General features: G+C 38.6%; 1 protein-coding gene across 1 annotated transcript in view; it reads left to right on the top strand.

Annotated features, from left to right (window-relative positions):
* LOC145980852 (uncharacterized) overlaps window positions 1-20311 on the top strand; it is a 70020-nt gene that overhangs the window by 29978 nt on the left and 19731 nt on the right. The window contains exon 3 of the mRNA XM_083113934.1: window positions 17570-17640. Within this exon, the coding sequence (XP_082970060.1) occupies window positions 17570-17640 (71 nt within the window). The remainder of the gene's footprint in view (window positions 1-17569; window positions 17641-20311) is intronic.

The following is a 20311-nucleotide window of genomic DNA, read 5'->3' as shown; positions in this document are numbered from 1 at the left end:
GATCCGATCCACTTTGTGCCTCCATTGGGTATCGAACGCGGGGACCCTTGATTACAAGACCTCGACGTTATTACTACGTAATCGGGGAGGCACCCAATTTACACAAATATGTTGATTCCAATAACACGTTATATGTATAATCTGATAATGATGCACTTTTGGTGCATCTAAACATATTTTTTTCAACTATAGCATGTCTAAACGAATCATTGAAGTTGGGATTTTTATAACTTCAGAAGGCACGGCTCTGTAAATGTGCGATATAAAATATATGCAGGTTTGCCTTCCATACGTGGTGGTTTTGTCACGTTTCTTCGCTTCGTACAACATACACTTTTGCAAGAACGGCTTCTTGCATCCTCCTGGGGCCTTGCTCTAGCTAAACAAAAATATATTTCTTTAGCATAATCGAGGGTTACTTTTTCATGCCGAACAAGGATTTTATTGCGATCATACGACTTTGAATGACAGTATCAATGAAGATTTATGTACACTACTACTTATAATAATGAGAATAAAATATTAATCAGGAATTTTATTTTTCGTCAAGTGGACTTAACATCCTTTTTTGTTATTTATCAAATATTCAATTCATCACCTTTTTTGACATTAAACTTCTTGCCAGGACAGTTGTTTTTATGCAAATTTAGGCGATCTTAACTACACGTAAGCTAGATATTAGCTAATATTCGTGCTGTTATATTACTATTCTTCTACAATCTTTGTAACATTTCATGTAATAACAATAATATAATTGATTAATTTACATATTCAAGTGAATAGACCTATGAATTATATTAATGTATTAATTTAAACATTTGCTTAATTGTTGTCGTTAATGTTATTATTATAATTTTTTCTGAAACACTTGGCTCGGACACCCTCCCCCGACATATATTTCTAGATGCGTGCCTGCCGAAGGATAAATTAGATCAAGCGGTGGTGGTATCTGACTTAGAGGCTAAAGAGAAAACAAAGAAGTATGTGCATCATAAGCTGAGCATAAGAAACAGCACAATATCACAAAGAAACACTTTTTGAAACTTATGTCATAGAAGATGTTTAACAATATTAAAAACAATAAATGCTTTCTATTTGTAATATACTAAGTATTGAAATTTTAAATAAAAGAAGGTTAGTGGAAAACATTTCAAAACTTCCAAAAGGTATAGCAGTAATAAAAAGAGCACTCTTGTATGGAAGCCAGAAAAACCACAAGGTAGATTTCATAAGATACCTAGCAATCAGTAACCAACAAACTGCATTTTTAATATTAATGTCCTCATGATTAACGAACCTTATTTATTCTCACCACGCAATGGGTAAAATATTTGGAGCTTTATCCCACTTTCCGGAAAAATATTTCGTGTTTCTGCTACTTTTGACTTTTGTTGGCATGATATCCCGGATCACTTTTACGAGACGAGACGAGACAAAACGAGACGGGACGAGACGAGACGGGACAGAACCCTTCGAGACGGGACACGAGACGGGACAAACGAATATTTTCGAGACGAGACAGCATTTTCACGAGACGGGACGGGACATACAAAAGTCTCGTCCCGTCTCGTCTCGTGGGCAACACTACAATGGTATGGTTCAAGTCCTCATTGGAACGCCACTTTACTTCAAAGAAAGTTCCGAAGATCAGTTTCCCTCTGACAACCACATGTCCACGTGGAGCCCAGTATATCCTCCCGTCAAACCTTTTCCACCAATAGCGTCCGATTTAGGAACTGACAGCACTTGTCAAGTCCACGTGGAGTAAATTAAATGTTGCCAATTCAGTTTCTTTAGAGATTTCATAACGTGAGGCTGCGGTTATCTTTTCTAGGTTGTGTTACTAGCCTCGTCTAGTTGGCTACTTTTTGACTCGCTTTGACTCTCTTTGCACCGAAACGTCTAGTTCGTTGATTTGGTGTCAAGTAGTGTACTTGGTGTCTGCACCGTCTGCACTACCTTCCGGACCGGTGTATGTATGGTGTATGGTCACGTGGTGCGTGCTAACTAATCAAATGACCGTTTAAAGCAGCAGACAGGCATTTGTTGAATCTTCTGAACTTGAACACCGCTTTCCGTCTATTTGGTTGAACGTCATTTCCTTGCACCACTCTGACACTTGATACACCTGCACTGCACCGAGTGTCAAAAGGTGCAGCCAACTAGACGAGGCTATCGTGTTGCTCTGCATTTTTTAACACAATGTGTAGACCTTGGGAGCTCGTGATGGATGTCTAAACACTGTAGGTAAAGGTGGCGACAGCGCTTCTCAGAAAAACAGATGCTGGCTCGAAACGAGATAATGTGAAAGATACCGAACTGGCGTTCCAATCAGGACTTGAACTTTACAGACTCAACAAAGAATGTCTGAAGGAAGTAAAGACTGTGTTGTATAATGGCACTGATATAATGGCGATCGTTACCAGGTCAGAGCGGCCGTCAATCTTTGAAATTGCCGCTAATAGTGAGCCGAACAGCCGCTTTGAATCAACTGACAAGACGCTAGATCGAACGCCCTGATATTCCACGCTGAAAGAACACCTGTTTGGCCGACCTGGTCCTCTTGTTTGATTGTCAGCACTCCCCACCATGCGCCCTCTTCTTCCTAAGTGTACTGAACGCAAAAAAGCCACCAGAAATCTGATAAACGTTGTACGGAACACATACGTTAAGGCACGATGATTGTACGGACAGTAAACAAAGAAGGGGAAAGTTATAATTGAAATTTAAGCAGCGGTTCGTGTTGGTTTTTGTGGTATGGTGAAAGCATAGGTTAGCCCTGTGTGGCCAATATCTCGCCTTGTTGAAAGGTTACTGTTATTTGCAAGAAATGGTAAGCTTCCCCGCCCTATTCAACAATTTTTGGTCCTTTATTTTGAAACCGGAAGTACCTTTGACAACAAAGTTCATGATCTAATCGTTGGAAAGTTGATTTATAGTTAGTAACTATTTATAAGAACACATATACTATACTCTGTCCCATCTATCTCTTGAGCCAGCGAACGAAAACAAGTCTCTGCGCAAGTAGTGACGGGAGACGGCAACACCAATGAACACGTGAGAGGGAATAGGATTGCGTGGAGCGGGAAAGCGACTGCTGTTACCAGCCTTCCCAGCAGCGTGTACTGCTTCACTCTGTCCACTCGATTTCCCCCCAACCATTTAACCATTTCTGTCGATATGCAGGGCCTTGCTCCAGAGATTACTGGAACAACTGTTGTAACTGTTGTCTCCATGCTTTTCTAGCTGTCTTCTTTTCTCGGGCTATTTCTTCATGCTTATTTCCTTCTTTCTGACTCTCTCTTGCTTGCCTTTTCATTTTACTTTCTCTGTTTTGATTCTTCATTTCTCTGTTTCTATTCCTTCTTTTCCCTTTCCATTTCTCACTGTTTCTATTTCTTCTTTTCCAGTTCAATTTCTTTTTGTTTCTTCTTTTCCCTTTCAATTTCTCTGTTTCTATTTCTTATTTTCCCTTTCCATTTCTCTCTGTTTCTATTTCTTCTTTTCGCTTTCCATTTCTCCGTCTCTGATTTTCTTCTTAATATCTCTTCCCCCTCTTTCTCTATCCATGATTCTTCTCTTTTTCACTCTCGCTCACTGTATGTGTCTTGTTTCTTAATTTCTCCTCGTTTCTTTCTATCTCTGTTTCTTTTCCTTCTTTCTTTCTCTCTCTCTCTTTGTATGTTTTCTTTTCCTTCCCCTCTCTACCTCCTGTCTCTGTTTCTTTCTGCTTCTCTTTCCATCTCTGGTATCTTTCGCTGCCTTTTTTCTTAATTTCTACCCTCTCTCTGCCTGATTTCTTCAATTCTTTTCCTTGCTTCTCAATTTTTCATCATTCTCTTCCAGTCTCTCTCTCTCTCTCTCTCTCTCTCTCTCTCTCTCTCTCTCCGTGTACTTTACTTATTCATTCCTCTTTGTTTCTCTTATTCTCTATCGCTTCTTTCATACCTCTTCTCTCCCGATAGCGTAGTGGTAGTGGTAACATCGTCGCCTTGTAATCAAGGGGTCCCGGGTTCGATACCTGGAGGAGACACTTAGTAGTAGTTCCCATCCCACTTTAAGTTATAGATCAAGTACCGATCAGCCTTTCTGTACATAAAATGGACTAAAAATAAATACCCAAACTCATATCTCCTTCCCCTCCCTTAAATTGTAAAACCTTTAGCCGTCGATTGTATACATCAAGTGGTCAATTTAATAGCAGACATAATATTGATTATTACCTCTTGATTAGGAACTGAAATAGTAATATATAATTTACCTACTTTTACGTGTGCCGCCTATTGATTGTTTTAAACGTAATTTAATTTTAGACTTCTAGAGGGCGACACTCTTCGACTTTTATATTGAATGAAGAATTTATTCATTTATTGTATTAACGTACGACAGATAACCCAACTAGAACATGAAAGAAAGATATTTAAATAACCTGGAAGGTTATTGCGTGGAATATTGCTTCCACAGCCCTTAACAATAGCAATATATCTTATTCCCTCTGATCAATTCTGCGAATTTTATTATGAAATTTAGAGGTAAAATCATGTATTGTTACAAGTGCCGGATCTACAAAACTTGGGGCCCCCGCTACTTACCTTTACATATATTACACATATATACATATACATATACAGTGCCTCCCCGATGTAATCGATGTCGTCTTGTAATCAAGGGGTCCGGGGTTCGATACCCGGTGGAGGCACATAGTGGTTCGGATCCCACTTTAAGCTGTAGGTCCAGTCCCGATTAGCCTTACTGTGCATAAAGTGGACTTAAAAACACCAACTCAATCAATTATATATATGCAATTCTTGATCTCATGTTGACAAACTCACATATAAGGGAGTACAGGGTGATTCAAAAGTCCCTTAAGACTCCCTTTAGAAAGTAAAGGAGTTAGGCTGGGTACAATTAGTCATGATAGACACAGGTTAGGCTCAGGGGGGACCATATTGGTTTGTTCCAGGCGGATGTCCGCCATATTGAATTCAACTCAATTTTTTTAAATGGGAAGGGGATGATGTGATATACATGACACTGTTTTCTCACACCTGGAAAATGATACATTTGTTACAATCGTAACTCTTTCCTGATTAAAGATAGGTTGAAGAAACCTTCACCTTCACAACTGCATTTCATGTGAAATTCTAGCTTGGTTTTATTCTAGTCTGACTGCCGCGCGGGAAACCCGGGGTGGGTGATCTAAGATCAGAATTTTTCCGGTTTTGTCCCCGAATAAATCGACTCTAGGGCCCACCCAGCCTCAAATCAAATGGTACTCGGAGGAAAAAGGCGGCCGTAGCGTGGTGCTGATCACATCACCTCCAAGATGACCTACATCGAAAATATATGGGGCCCACATACTCTAAATGTGGCTTCATGGCACGGTGCTATATTCACAGAGAATTTTACCGGCATTATATTGGTTTCTGTACCCCTGAGTAACTATTTTCTTTACATATGCATATACGAACCATCTACAATGGCGATACCCGGTGGAGGCACATAGTGCTTCGGATCCCAATTTAAACTGTAGGTCCAGTCCCGATTAGCCTTACTGTGCATAATGTGGACTTAAAACCGCAAATCAATCAATCAATCAATACTATGTCAATGGCTGAAGGCCCCTAAAGGCTTAATTGTCTCAGCGCCCCCCACCCCCACCCCCCCGCACTGCGGGTTTTTGCAGCTTGTAGATCCGGGACTGATTGTTATTGAGTGTTGTGTGTGGTATGTTCCACACAATAGTGTTCCTGGATATTAAGCATTGTATACATTGTTTAAGTTGCCCGATTGTACGTTAACACAATCAATGCATAATATCTTTATGCAGATTGACAGTCCGGTTAAGTAATCATTGGTCATTGCTTACAAAACGCTACAATCATTCGGAGAAAAGTTCTACCGAGAAGTTGTAAACAGTCATTAAAATGTGAAAGTGGTGTGTCAGAATTATAAACTAACCTTCTGTTGAGTATATTGTATACAATTTATAATATTTGCCCGCCGAAGGCTTCAATTGATATATTTATTGCACATACGTTTCCAAAACGTGTACAAGTTTTCGTTGACACCTTTTCTTCGTATGAAACAAGCCATAACCAACTTGCAAGTCTCAAACAATTATTGACCACAGTATCCGCATTTCAGTGTTCTGATATGGTTAAAAGTGATTCAAGCGTGAAAATTTTTGCCTTCTTTTGTTTCTCATTAGCATTATCCCTACTTTACTCTATTGAAGGCGCAGGCTCCGTGGCGGAATAGTTAATGTAGCACGCTACGAAGTCTGCGGTCCTAGGTTCTATTCCTTGATAAAGCATGGACTTCAGTACTTTCATCAATTCATCATTATCACTACGATGAACCTACATAGATAGAAAATCGGCGTAAAGATTCTACATTGTTCATTGAATGCACACTCTTATATGAAATTCTACACATAACTTTACTTAAAATTCAACCAAGAGAGGGCACAATGTTTTCATTTTCATATAACTACATAAAAAATGCCAAATTCAAGAATTCGTTCAAAGTCAATACCAAAACTTTGTTTCAAGACAAATAGTTGTATTCCTTTCTTTACCTAAAATTATGTTAAGTACTAGTAAATTTTGACTTAATTTGCTTTTACATTTGAGTCTGAATAATATTTGCTAATTATAACTTAATAAATGCGAATTGTAAGGGAAGAATACGAAATCAATATTTCCTTCTGCACACGCCCATGGAGAGATACGAGAGACATTCCGAAAGTAAGTTTCGTCATTTTTTCACAGGGAAGCTGTATTACAAAGTGAGAAAACACATTGCCATAACAAAAGACAATCTTTCCTGAATTCACGACGGGAGGAGCGAGAGCCGAGGAGCGATGGCGCATGCGCAGAGTGCCGAAGAATAGAGATTAGCAGCAGAGCGACGTGCCCGAGCTCATTCGCTCTGGGACGCGAAGTGTGTCGTTTGGTTTGATTAATATACCTCACTACAGGGACCGTCAATGCGGCACGATATTGCCACACACTAAGCAAACTGAAGTCCGCCATTCGACGTAAGAGACCAGGGCTCTTGAGTCGAGGGGTTTGTTGTTGGACGACAATGCAAGACCCCACACAGCAAGGGTCACTGCAGAACACATTCGACGTCTGGGATGAGAAAGATTGAATCACCCGGCCTACAGCCCTGATCTTGCCCCATCAGACTTCCACCTTCTTCCTGCGTTGAAGTCAGCACTATCGGGACGTAACTTCGGAAGCAACGAAGAGGTGCAACAGGCTGTGAAGAACTTCCTTAAATAGCTGGGCACCGATTTTTACCAGGAGGGTTTCTTGAAATTGATTTCACGGTACGACAAATATATCAATGTTGGTGGCGACTATGTGGAAAAATAGCCAAAATATTGTATTTTGTTATGACATTGTATTCTTCTGTTCGTAATAAAGCTTCTCTGTGAAAAAAAATGACGAAACTTACTTTCGGAACGTTCCTCGTATATCACGTAACGATTGTTTACTTCCAAGACAAAAGTGGCACAATAGCTTATGAAGGAAGGAAAACGATAGCCCCACTGCACTAATATCACAGTTCTTTTGAGTGGAAGGAAGTAACGGCTTCAACCCATTTCCTCCACCCACCGAGAAGCTATTCCGTTTCCGGGTGGTTGTCTTCAGAGTTCTACGACCTCCTACGGCACATCACGCACTGCTTCCAGTCTAGTGGGGCAGCTCGCTCCTTCGCTGAAAAACAAGTCAAGCATCAGGTGTGGTTCCTCAAGACGCACCACGCCCTTGGTACCCGCAGTCTGGGTAAACTTCTTCTCGTGTTTCGCGATGGTTTGGAAGTTTCTCCAACAGGAGATGAAGATGACGAATTGAGATGCTGCAACAAGCAGAAAACTAATTGATGCAAAGCTATTGGTATATTTTACTTTGCTCTTCTGCCACTCTTGGCCAATCGCGAAGATGAGATGATAAAATTGATGAAGGGACGCTCACAAAGATGGCTCATGCACAGTTTGGGATTCGAACCCCTGGCGTCGTAGCGCGCTGTACGTCAAGGTGTGTGGGCTCACTTCTATGCTAGCCAAAATATTCGGAACAACTTTATACGAGGGGCGATCAAGTTACTCCGACCCTAACATAGAAGGAATGATATTATGATTGATTTTTTATTTTGTTATTGTTTAGTGATCCTTTATATACTTTCATTCCGAATTGCAAGTCTGAGTGGCGTACAGTTTTCTCTTTACAGGAGTTTAACTGAATGAAGTTATGTCAATGACGCAGAATGGAGAAATCTGAGGTGAGAGCGGTGATCAAATATTTTGTGAAGAAGAAGTGGACGGTATCCAAAATTCATGAGGACTTGGTGGATACACTAGGGGACATTGCTCCTTCCTACAGTATGGTGAAGAGTTTGTGTCGTGAGTTTAATTGTGGGAAAGAGTCGTGTGAGGATGAACATGCAGGTGGAGCACCAAAAACTGTCATGACGACCGAAAACATTAACAAAGTCCACGATGTCGTGCTGAAGGATCGTCGAGTCACTATCCGTCATGTTGCTGAGATGTGTTGCCTGTCATATGGCACTGTGCAAGACATAATTACCCAGGATTTTGCAAATGAAAAAAATTGCTGCAAGATGGGTTCCTCGAAACCTCACCCCAGATCAGAAGCGCACCCGAGTGTTCATCAGTCAAGAACTTCTTGAGAACTTTCGTGCTGATGTAGACGATTTCCTTGTCCGATTTGTAACTATGGATGAAACATGGGTCCATCACTTCGACCCAGAAACAAAATCACAATGCATGGCGTGGAAACACCCACATTCTCCACCAACGAAGATGTTCAAGGTGCAAACGTCAGCCAAGAAGGTGATGGCCTCAATTTTCTGGGACTGCAAGGGTGTCCTTCTTGTGGACTATCTACAAAGAGGCCAAACCATCACTGGCACATACTACAGTGACCTAATCAAGAAATTACGTGATTCCATCAAGAAAAAGAGGGGTGGGATGTTGACCCGTAGTGTGCTCCTTCACGAGGACAATGCGCCTGTTCAGACCTCACACATTACGAAGACTGCTATCACAGATGCATCGTTCGAATTGTTGCCTCACCCTCCCTATTCCCCAGATTTGGCCCCCAGTGATTTCCATTTGTTCAAACATTTGAAGAATGACTTTCGTGGGCAAAAATTTTCTGATGATTCTGAGGTGGTAAGGGCTGTGGACTCATGGTTGGAGGACTAGTCGGAAGAATTTTTTTTTGCAAGGTATCCAGGCGTTGGAGCACCGGTGGGAAAAGTGTATTGGAGTTGCAGCGGAGTATGTTCAGAAATAAAAAAATATTGAAACCCTATTGCCGCTCTTTCTATGTTAGGGTCAGAGCAACCTGATCGCCCCTCGTATGTATATACTCATGTACAGAGTGTTGTATCAAGATTTCAACATGGGTTCTTACGTTATAAGTAGACGTCGAATTTTAGGTTTTTAACCTATTTTTCCCTTTACAGGTAAATAAAAAATAACGAGTTACGTCAGCGTTTCATTAAAAAACGAAACAACTGACTAAGTTTTATAGTACCTAAAATAACCTATTTTGCTTGTTAGAACCTATTTTATGCTTATGCCCCTAAATCAAACCTTTTTTAGGTTTCATGGATTTTTTAACCCTCAACTACAGTTGTGACGTCCCACGGACCGGAGCGTTCCTTTTCCTTGTTGCCCCGCCATTAATTTTGACCAGTGATGTGCCGTAGACTATAAGTTTAAGTCTACATGAGTTGTCTACACGTAATCTACGCGTAGATTGCATTGGGTTGTACTTTACATAGACTACGTAGACAATCTAAAGTGCATTAAAATTAATTTTCAGGGGTTTTATGAAAGGAAAGTGACATTTTCAACTATATTGGTTCTTAACGAAATGAAAAGAATCCCATTTACAACTAAATTTCTGTTATCTTCTATTATCAACTATGGAAGAAAATAAATAGTATGCAAAAAACAACAACAGATGGCAGTCGTGAGGCAAAAGTGGTATTTTCCCCATAAAACACTAGAATATTTCCTATGTTACGTTTCTTCCTAGATGAGAAATTGTTCGAATTTGGAAGAAAGAGTATGAAAAATTCTCCTTACACATCGGTAACTGATACGCAGTATAATTTTCTTTTAATTCCACGGCGCCCTTTGCTGAGTTATCACCTTTCGCCATGTTGTTTACATAGATTACGTAATCCACGTGTATAAAATAGTCTACGTGTAGAATGTAGACTATCGTTGTTTACACGTAGACGCACATCACTGATTTTGACCTTGAGGCTACCTATCTTCCAGTACCTTCCTCAACTTCAGTGTGCTGTGAAAGCGTGAAGGTAAATTTTCCATTATCTGCTTCTGTGGTGTTCTATCTATATACTGCGGTCCTGCGGACGTCACGACTGTGTTTGGGAGTAAAAATCACCGACGATTTATTATGATCAATAGTCAAGAGAATGGCAGATTTTTTATTTGTGGCATATACTGACTATAAGGACCCATGGTTTTGAAGAATGAATGTTAAACAATAACTAAGGACTAAATTCACGTTGATCAGAGTAAATACTCAGTTAAGATATATTTTGGCTTAGTGAATTTGTTTTCCTTAAACTCGCAATATAAACGAAATACTTTTTTGGAGAAGTTAAAAAAGAATGTTACGCTCTCAAAACTATGTAATCGTGTTCAGTGAATAACAAAGCATACAATATGGTTAAATTCATATAATTTAAAATATGTCCTGATATAGTTATACTCCTTTTTTTTCTTAGAGGTCTTGTGGACAGCACGACTGTGTTAGTGCCCGAAACGTTCATGACAGCGCTTAAGGGTTAAGGTTTTTAAGGATTTTTGTATCACACAAAGGTATTTTCTTGCTATGGTACTGAAGAAAGTCAATGATTAACTCGTTTGAAGCAAACTTATTCAATCAATGATATGATTGTTCGAAATATGTGCTTATTTAGTACTTTTAGACATAAAATATTTCTGAATTTGATATATGTGCTTAATTTTCAACTTAAGGTAACCAACCTAATCACATTAACTGAGCGCTGCAAGTGTTAGACAAGCCTACATTCTGACTCGAGTGCCGAGGAAAGATTTTCAAACACTAAGGGCGCAGTAAAACAAATAAGTTTTGAAACTACTGCTCTAAATAAAGCCTTGCCAAGTAACGTTTCAAGATTCAAATTTGCATCACTGACTGTTTTTGTCGAAAGATCATGTTAAATACGTAAGATGATCCTCACAGAAAAAAAGCGAAGTTTGACTGGGGATAACATGAAAAAAATTGTTATGTATTCAGGGTGGTCACTCTAGGACCATGATAAAATTCAACTATAATTCCTGGTTTTCAAGGCGAAATTTTCAAGAATTCAATGGTACAGGCAGATATTTTCTCTATTTCAATTTTATGTATTGCCGCCTCTCACCACACACACACACACACACACACATACACAAATATATATTAACAATACAAATGGTGCTATTCCAATGTATCCAAAAATTGAAATTTTGTATTTTAACGGTTGTACCTTATCAGTATTTTTCATGAATTTTGAACCATTTTACATTTTTTGGAACCAACTTCAGGCTCTTTAACCTAATTTATGATTTTAAGGACCTAGTTTAGGATTTTTAGAACCTATTTTAGAATTTTAGAGCCTATTTTAGGATTTTTAGAGCCTATTTTATGATTTTAGAACCTATTTTAGTATTTTTAGACCCTATTTTAGGATTTTAGAGCCTATTTTAGGATTTTAGAGCCTATTTAAGGAACCTAAAACCACTGTTTTTAGAATCTAAAAATCCGAGGTCTAGTTATAAGCCAGTATCTCTGAGACATCACTGATTTTATTAGTAAGTTCATGTGATTTGATTTTTTGAGTTGTTGTTTTAAGTCCACTTTATGTACAGATAGGCTAATCGGGACTGGGCCTGCAGTTTAATGATGTGATCCGAACCACTGTGGAATGTGCCTCCACCATGGTTCGAACCCGGAACCACTTGATTACAAGGTGAAGACATTACCACTACGCAATCGGGGAGGCAATTGATGTGACTTAGATAGTTTTTCTACAGTATTTGATGTAGTTAACCACGATATAATTTATTAAAGCAAAGTGAAATCTCTATTGCAACGTACTCCAGTTAGACACCAGTCGTCAGAAAGTTAGTCCGCTACTCCTTTAGTCGGGAACATGAGAATCTTTGCAAATCATCAGGGCTTGCTGGGTAGAAAAGAAACCCAACACAGTATTGAAAGTTAAACGCAGTTTTATAATCATTTATATTTCCTATCGTATGTGGACTTACATGCAAGGTACAGATTTGCTTACGTTTCTGCCTGAAGAGGAACAATTCTATACCATATTAAATCACATCACAATCACTAAACACACTTGCATATAGCATTAACGTTGGACAAGGCAAACGTAAATACACGAAAGTTTCTGTACTTAATTATTATTTCCGAGTATAGCCAGAATGAAACGAAAATAATTACCAATTACACTATTCGGGTATTCCATTAACCGTTACCACGTTTCTGTTGATTTCTCACCTTCACCTGTTTTCTAACTGAGTCTGTCGTCAGGTGAAAAACATTCAATAGGGTTCACTTACTCTGCTGAGATGAAAAAGTGACGTCAACACGAACAGATTATGACGTATTTCTAAACATATACACAAGTTCCAACCACAACTGTATCATTCTAACTATAGTTATCTGTGACAGCTTGCACATTATTTGAAGTAACAAACATTTTAAAATCTTAATATCTTACAAATATAAAACCTTAAACGCTCAGGTTCGTTATACTATAATCCTTCATGTTGTTTCTGTATAATATCACGGAAACATACATTTACAGGTTGTTAAAATAAAGGTGCATCATTAACCTGACGGAGATGGATAATTGGCAAGTTTTCTCGTAGGCAATGCAATGCTACTTCTCTGCACATATACACCTAGTTTTATAGTTTCATAATTATGTTTGAAATAGGTTGGAGGCCCTCATAATTGTTGTAAAAAACGACAATCAAATTTACGAATCTCTAATTATAATAATTATAAATCTAATGCTAGTGTTTGAGTTTTAAATATATATTCGAGAAATTATTGGAAGAATAAAAATTACAATGTTCTCATTTTTCCGAATATGGATTATGATTAATACCCATATCGGTTACACAGTAAACGAAATTTCCAATTTCATTCTGTTTGTATTCCTCATCACATTGAGTTTAAGAAATAAGCAACCAACGTACCATGTTCAAATATATCTAATTTGAAAATGTTTTTCGCGGTTTCTTCCTTGTGGTATGACGAATTAAATTTTCTACAGAAAAGGTTTGTATCAAATGTAATTATTGTATATATAGATGGAAGAAAAATGAATTAGTAAATATTTATGGCACTAAAATAACAATAATGGCAGTCATAAATTTTAATAATTTACTATTCATGAAAAATGTGTGCACCTTTTAACAATACCCATATACACAAATCTATTCGGTAAATCATGGGAAAGAAATATATATAGATGGAAGATTATTGAAGAGTCAAATTAATATATATTTATTAATGTATCATTGTTATTCATTAATACATGGAAGGAATATAATTTAGTTACTAAAATGATAAAAATTCTAATCACAAGATTTGAGAATTGATATTAATATAATGTTAGTAATTCTGCCCTCTATTGGTCTGATTATTATTTACACAAATCAATTTGGTACATCATTGAAGAAATTAAATTGAATTGTTATGAACTTTATGCACAGATATGCTAATCGGGACTGGACGTACAGTTCAAATTGATCCGAACCACTGTTCAATGTGCCACTGAAGAGAAATGTATGAACATGGAAACTTATGCAAGATTCAAACGTATTATATAAGTATTTTTAAGTGTGTGTAAATAATGTTCGTTTAATATTTTTCGTTCATGTGCCAGGTATTGTAATAATCGGTTGAAATTGATGAAGCAACGCTCATAAAGAACATCCAACCCCAGCCCGAGATTTGAACCCGTGATCTATGACGTGGTAGCGCGCTGAGGAAACCACTCCGCTCCGGATCTCGGTCTATACATGTTGAACATATTTGCGAGATGTATCTTGTACTGAACCAATAATGAACAGGGAATTCATATAAAGGATGCAGTCATTGTTGATCACTATAGCCCAGACTGTAAAGCAAGCGTTGGTGTTCTGTGCTCATTGACTGATTGGGTCATGGAAAATATTATACAAATTATTGCCAGGGATCTTTGATATGTCCGTCAAAGAAAATGGGATTGAGAGCATATAACCATTTCTTAGTTATGTAAGAAACACAATTTAAAAATTATTCGTGTCCATTAATGTTCCATTTATCAAAGCCTTCCATGCCGAACAATATGCAGCCTTGTGGATAAGAAAAGGACATCATTCTGAACTAACCAACCATACCATGCCGAGACAACAGCAGCCTGTTTTCCATTTACGTTTTCATGGCATAGTGATGATATTTTACATTGTATTAAAATGTTGAGTAGAAACGTATAGGCAGGGTTGTTAAAAGTCCAGGAATCCATAAATTCTATTGGGTTCCATTGGGTTCCGCTGCAGGATTAGAATCTTTTTTCTCGCACAATTTAAATTCGGTCTAAGTTGCGTATTGTTCCATTGAAAAAAGTTGGACCGTATTTAAATTGAACCGGAGAAAAGGTTACTGGACCGTATTTAAATTGATCTTGAAAAAAGGTTCCTGGACCGTATATAAATTGATCTGGAAGAAAGGTTCCTGGACCGTATTTAAATTGATCTGGAAAAAAGGTTCCTGGACCGTATTTAAATTGATCTGGAAAAAAGGTTCCTGGACCGTATATAAATTGATCTGAAAAAAAGGTTCCTGGACCGTATATAAATTGATCTGGAAAAAAGGTTCCTGGACCGTATATAAATTGATCTGGAAAAAAGGTTCCTGGACCGTATTTAAATTGATCTGGAAAAAAGGTTCCTGGACCGTATTTAAATTGATTTGGAAAAAGGTTCCTGGACCGTATTTAAATTGATTTGGAAAAAGGTTCCTGGATCGTATTTAAATTGATCTGGATAAAAGGTTCTTGGAAAGAATTGAAATACTTTACAGATAAAACCATTTACTGATTTTTCTCTCCTGGACCGGAATCGAATTTAATTAAAATTCCTGGACCTTTAAGAACCCTACGGGCCTTCCCGATGGCGCAGTGGTAGCGCCGTCGCCATGTAATCAAGGGGTCCCGGGTTCGGTACCTGGCACATAATGGTTCGGATCTCACTTTAAACTGTAGGTCCAGTCCTGATTAGCCTTATCGTGCATAAAGTGGACTTAAAATACCAACCTAATCAATCAATCAGTTTAACATCCCTTCTTATAGGTAGGTTAGATAAACTTGGCAATTGAAATTTAGTCAAATTTGCGTTGTTACTAGCTCGATAGCTCTTTTTATGTATAAGTTTGGATTGCCATAGAATGTAAATAGCTATACTAAGTGTTTTCTAAATTACGTGTAAATGTTATCATAAGATTTCAAGATCAAAATTAGAACCAATGTTAAAAAATAATTAGAGCCGCTTGTCAATAGTTTAGTATACTGACTGGTAACACGCAAATTTGCATACCCTAAAAAAAAACCTGCCCCCGGAAATGAAATAAAAATACGCCACTGAGTGGGCACCTGCACCCCTCCTCCCCAAAGCAAAAACTTAATTACCACAGTGCTCAAATTCGTACATGATTTCGCAATATACTTATTATACTATTAAGCCTATCATAGATGCATGACGTTCCTCGCCCCGTTCCTCTCGTCGAGAATAAGTTGTTCTTACCCGACTGCGTATCGGCCACAGCCGTCTAACCCATGGTCACTTGCTGTCAGGACTGGATCATCCTCTGTGTAGTGTTTGTCATGTCGTTAAAGTATATTCTTGTTGAATGTGCATATTTTCCTTTCCTCAGGCAGACTTTTAATCTTCCCAAGTGTTTGTCATTTCTGTTAAGAGATGGCGACATTGTTTTATGAAATGGTTTTAGCTTTTTGCGAAGAGATGGTCTCTTCCACTCTCTGTGAGGAAGCTTTGTTTATTCTGACTTTTTAATTTGTGTTGTTTGTCTTGGGCAGGTTCCTTTACAACCTAGCGCTATTAACTTTTCTCAAGGGGCTTTTTATGCCCTTGTATATTCTTTAGTAAGAATTTTAGAAATCATAAAGTTGCTAACCAAGGCACTTCATTAAGATTTAAAAGCACTTTGCATGTAACGTTTTTATTCTATAAGGTCTTCCTCAGACTAAGAACTAAACTAAAAATTAGTTTAGTTCTTCAACTGAGGAAGACCCTGGCAGAGGGTAGAAACGTTACATGCAAAGTGTTTTCAAATCTGAATAAACTGCCTTGGTCATCAACTTTATGGTTTTTAATATGGGAACAAGAACTTTTGATATTTACCGTATACATCGAAGGGAGTAAATTGGTTATATGTGCCGACGCAGTCAACAATTTTTATTCAATCAATCAATATACTTATGTTATGCAACAGTAACTTCAATTAACTCTTGTCTACACAAATCCAACTGTTTTTTTCAAACAAAGAGCCACTATTATTTCTGATTATATAAGCTTGGCTCTTTGTTTGAAAAACAGTAGAATTTATTTTTAAGGTTTTGACGCTACCCACGCCGGCGGAATGGTTAGCACATCGCGCTACGACGCAGGGATCCCGGGTTCGAATCCCAGCCTGGGCATGGATGTCTGTGAGTGTCTTTTTCATCACATCATCACTGATCTCCATCTTCGCAAATTAGCCAAAAGTGGCACAAAAAGCGAAATGAAATAATGTAAATAAATAAATTAATTGACGCTACTCAAGGGAAACGCCTCGATTTGACGCCCCGGCTTGTCGGCCGCCCCTGACCAATTGGTTTCATTCAATCACGGAGTGCAATGCCCTTTCGCACGTCTGAATAATACCAGAACCGTGCAAACAACCGCAACGAGCGTCGGCCAACAATTTCACCTTTCTCCGTCCTCTCTGTGCAGTGCCAAGTTGACTTTCACGCTGGAGGTCGCGTCCTTGGCCTTGCTACGCCTCCTCCCCCTTCAGACCCGCCCCAAAGGTACGATTCCTTAATTGGGATTTCTCCAAAAACAAAAGAAATGCAATTGAGCAAATGTGGATGAAACTTGTTAAGGTAGCCATGTTCTGAAACTGTACCAAGACAAGAAGTTGGTCTTCGTCCAGACACACCGGTCCTCAGAAGGAAAAGCTGACAAGCAATAAATGTAATGAAAAAAAAGGTGGAAAAGCAAGCAGAGATGTCCTGGCAAGGTGTTGGTCTTTCAGAGCCAGCCAACCCTTAAGGAAAAACCTTACATTGGCAAGTAACAGTCCTCCCTCCTGGTCAGGTTACATAAGAGAAAGTTCCTGGAATAATTCTGTCGAAGAAACAAAATGACCAGTGAAAGCGAACTGGAGGGGACGTCATATAAAAGTCCAATCACACTGTTGACCGTCATCCATTCCACCGTCAGCAGATCAAGAATCGACAGCGGTCAATCCAATTAGCATGCGGGCTCTGGTATGTAGGCACACCTTGATTTGCTCAAGGGAGACCGTGTTGTGCGAAAAATTATTACAAAATAATGTGTTGTGTCTTATGTGCGTGTGTGCGTCTCGGTAGGGGGGAAAAATTGGCGCGGTGAAACTTCGTTTGCGTAAAGCTTACCTGGAATTCTTTATAATCGCCTTTTATTATCACCTGATAACAGGTTTGGACTGAATTATGATCTGTGTGAAATCGAAGATGTTATGTAAGTGAATCACCCAAGGGCGTTGAAGTTGCTTCCTCTTTGGCTGTGGGACAAGGAAGAAAGTAGCTTGCATTTATTTTACTTTTTTTTTTACTGGTACTGATTTAGCATGTTGTATATTGGGACCAACTGCTGGGGGTGATCTATTTTCGCATCAATTGTCACACGTTGTGGTCACATTGGAAGCGAGTCTCATGTTGCTTAGACTAGTCCCACTCGCCACTCTTCTTCTGCGCAAGTAAAAGAAACGTACTGCGCATAGCTTTGCGCATGTGTTGTCTGACGTTACATGGGGAAACACATCTTTTCAGTTTTCTGCGCATATTACTGCGCAAGCGCAAGAAAACTACTGCGCATGCCTTTGCGCATATGCTGTGTGACGTTCAATGGGGAAACTCCTCTTTTTTTATTTTCTGCGCATATTGCTACTCATTCATCTTTGCAGACTCGAGATAAGCTTCGCAGTCAGGATCGTAACGAGATGTGATGAGACGAGACTTGCCAACCTCTCGTCTTGTCTCATGAATGAGCTAGCCTGTCTTGTTCTGGGAGTTGAAACTGTATCATTCCCGCTTCAATCTTCAAGAGTAAGTTTCAATATCATGTCTGTCTCGTCTTGAAACAAACTAAGAAAAACACAAGGTTCCTAATAAAAGCTAATTTTGATTTGACAAAATTTCCATGTATTTTACTTGCAAGAGTAGACTCAGCAATCGATTCTTACATACATATCTCGTTCGGAGCCTCGTCTCGATTTTTAGAGGGCGGTTTTGTAAACATCCCTAAAACAAACTGTTCATTATCATGTTTTGTTTTTAGTTTTCTGAGCAACGTTAAGAGAATATATAAGTAACCACGTTTATATTGTATATATCTATATCACTTATCTAGGTGCCTTAAAGAGTTGGTTCTATGTTATTGCTTTTTTGCATAGATATTCTCCTCTTTTCACTTCCCTCAATAGATGGCGCAGTTAAGACATTATCAGATTCGAAGAGTGGGCCACATTGAACGTAGAGATAAATCATGAATGGACAGGATATAAAGGCACAATTAATACTTCAACGAGACTTGAACACAATAAACCTCGGTTATGATTGCTTTATTTTCAATTCGAAATCCGCAACCACCAAAATCTTTGGATATAGCTGTATGGAATCAGAATATTACTAACTATTGATGACTACCTTTATAAGTTAGGGGCATTTTCAGTGATCGGTTAGTTCGTATGAACTTTCCAGCCTGATCATTACCAGTGCGTAGTTAGAGATCGGTTAGTTCATTGAACTCTCCTGCCTAATTATTGCCTATTTTTGTGGGAGCTGGAAAAGGTTTATTATCCTACCTTTATAAGTTATACAATACATATTTCTGTTACTAGATGAATACTGTTTATTTCAACGTTAATCATTATTTTCCAATGGGAAAATAATAACAAACGAAAGATCTAAGGAAAGTAGTACAGATCAGAAAAAAGTTCACTTGCAATTTCGTGAACACTACATTATACAGGGTGTTTCATAAATACTTGAGGGGTAACAAATATTTATTGCAAATAAAGTATTGAACTTACGTTAATGAAATCAGTCCAGAACGAACGAGGAAAGCAAACAGTTTCTTTTAACACCACACGCACACATCGATACGATATTATACTTCTTGCAACACTTGCATCGGCATCAACACGGGCCTATCTATAGTGACTACCGTTGCGATGGTTGGTTGGTTGGTTGATTTGGTGTTTTAAGTCCACGTCCACTTTATGCACAGTAAAGCGACGACGCCATCGGGGAGGCCCTATCGTTGCGATGGTACGGTCCCTTTGGGCTGGGATATCACGCGGCATTGTTGAGACGAATACCCTGTCTTTGATGAAACCCCACAGAAAAAAGTCACACGGTGTTAGGTCCGGTGATCTTGGGGACCAAAACATTGCGCAAAACACTGTGAGTGATGTGGCTGATTTGAGTGTCGCCTAGCGACAGGAACATGAACCCTCAGCTTAACAAAACATGCACGCACAAACTGTTTGCGTTACTCGTTCGTTATGGACTGGTTTCATTAACGTACGTTCAATACTTTATTTGCAATGAATTTTTGTATCCCCTCAACTATTTATGAACACTCGGTATATGTAAACAAATAATCCACTCAATTTATTATTTAAGACAAAATCACATACTAAATAACAGAGATTAAGACGAATAACAATAAACATTTGTAGAACGGAAAGGAAATTTTCAACAATAAATATTGGTCCATGGGAAAAGGATGTGTCACAGTAATACACTTTACTCTTTGCTAGGCTGATTTGACAGGACATAAAGTTTGTATTTGGATTTGAACAGCTCTGCAATATACATCAATCGTAGATTTAATAAATAAGGATATTTTAAATAGGTTGCACACTTGTGGCAAATCAGGGGGACGTTTCCGTTG

This window comes from Lepisma saccharinum, chromosome 28, assembly GCF_977018435.1.
Source record: "Lepisma saccharinum chromosome 28, izLepSacc3.1, whole genome shotgun sequence".
Classification (NCBI taxonomy): Eukaryota; Metazoa; Arthropoda; class Insecta; order Zygentoma; family Lepismatidae; genus Lepisma; species Lepisma saccharinum.
The sequence above is the reverse complement of the archived record's forward strand: the minus strand, read 5'-3'. Positions and strand labels throughout refer to the sequence as shown.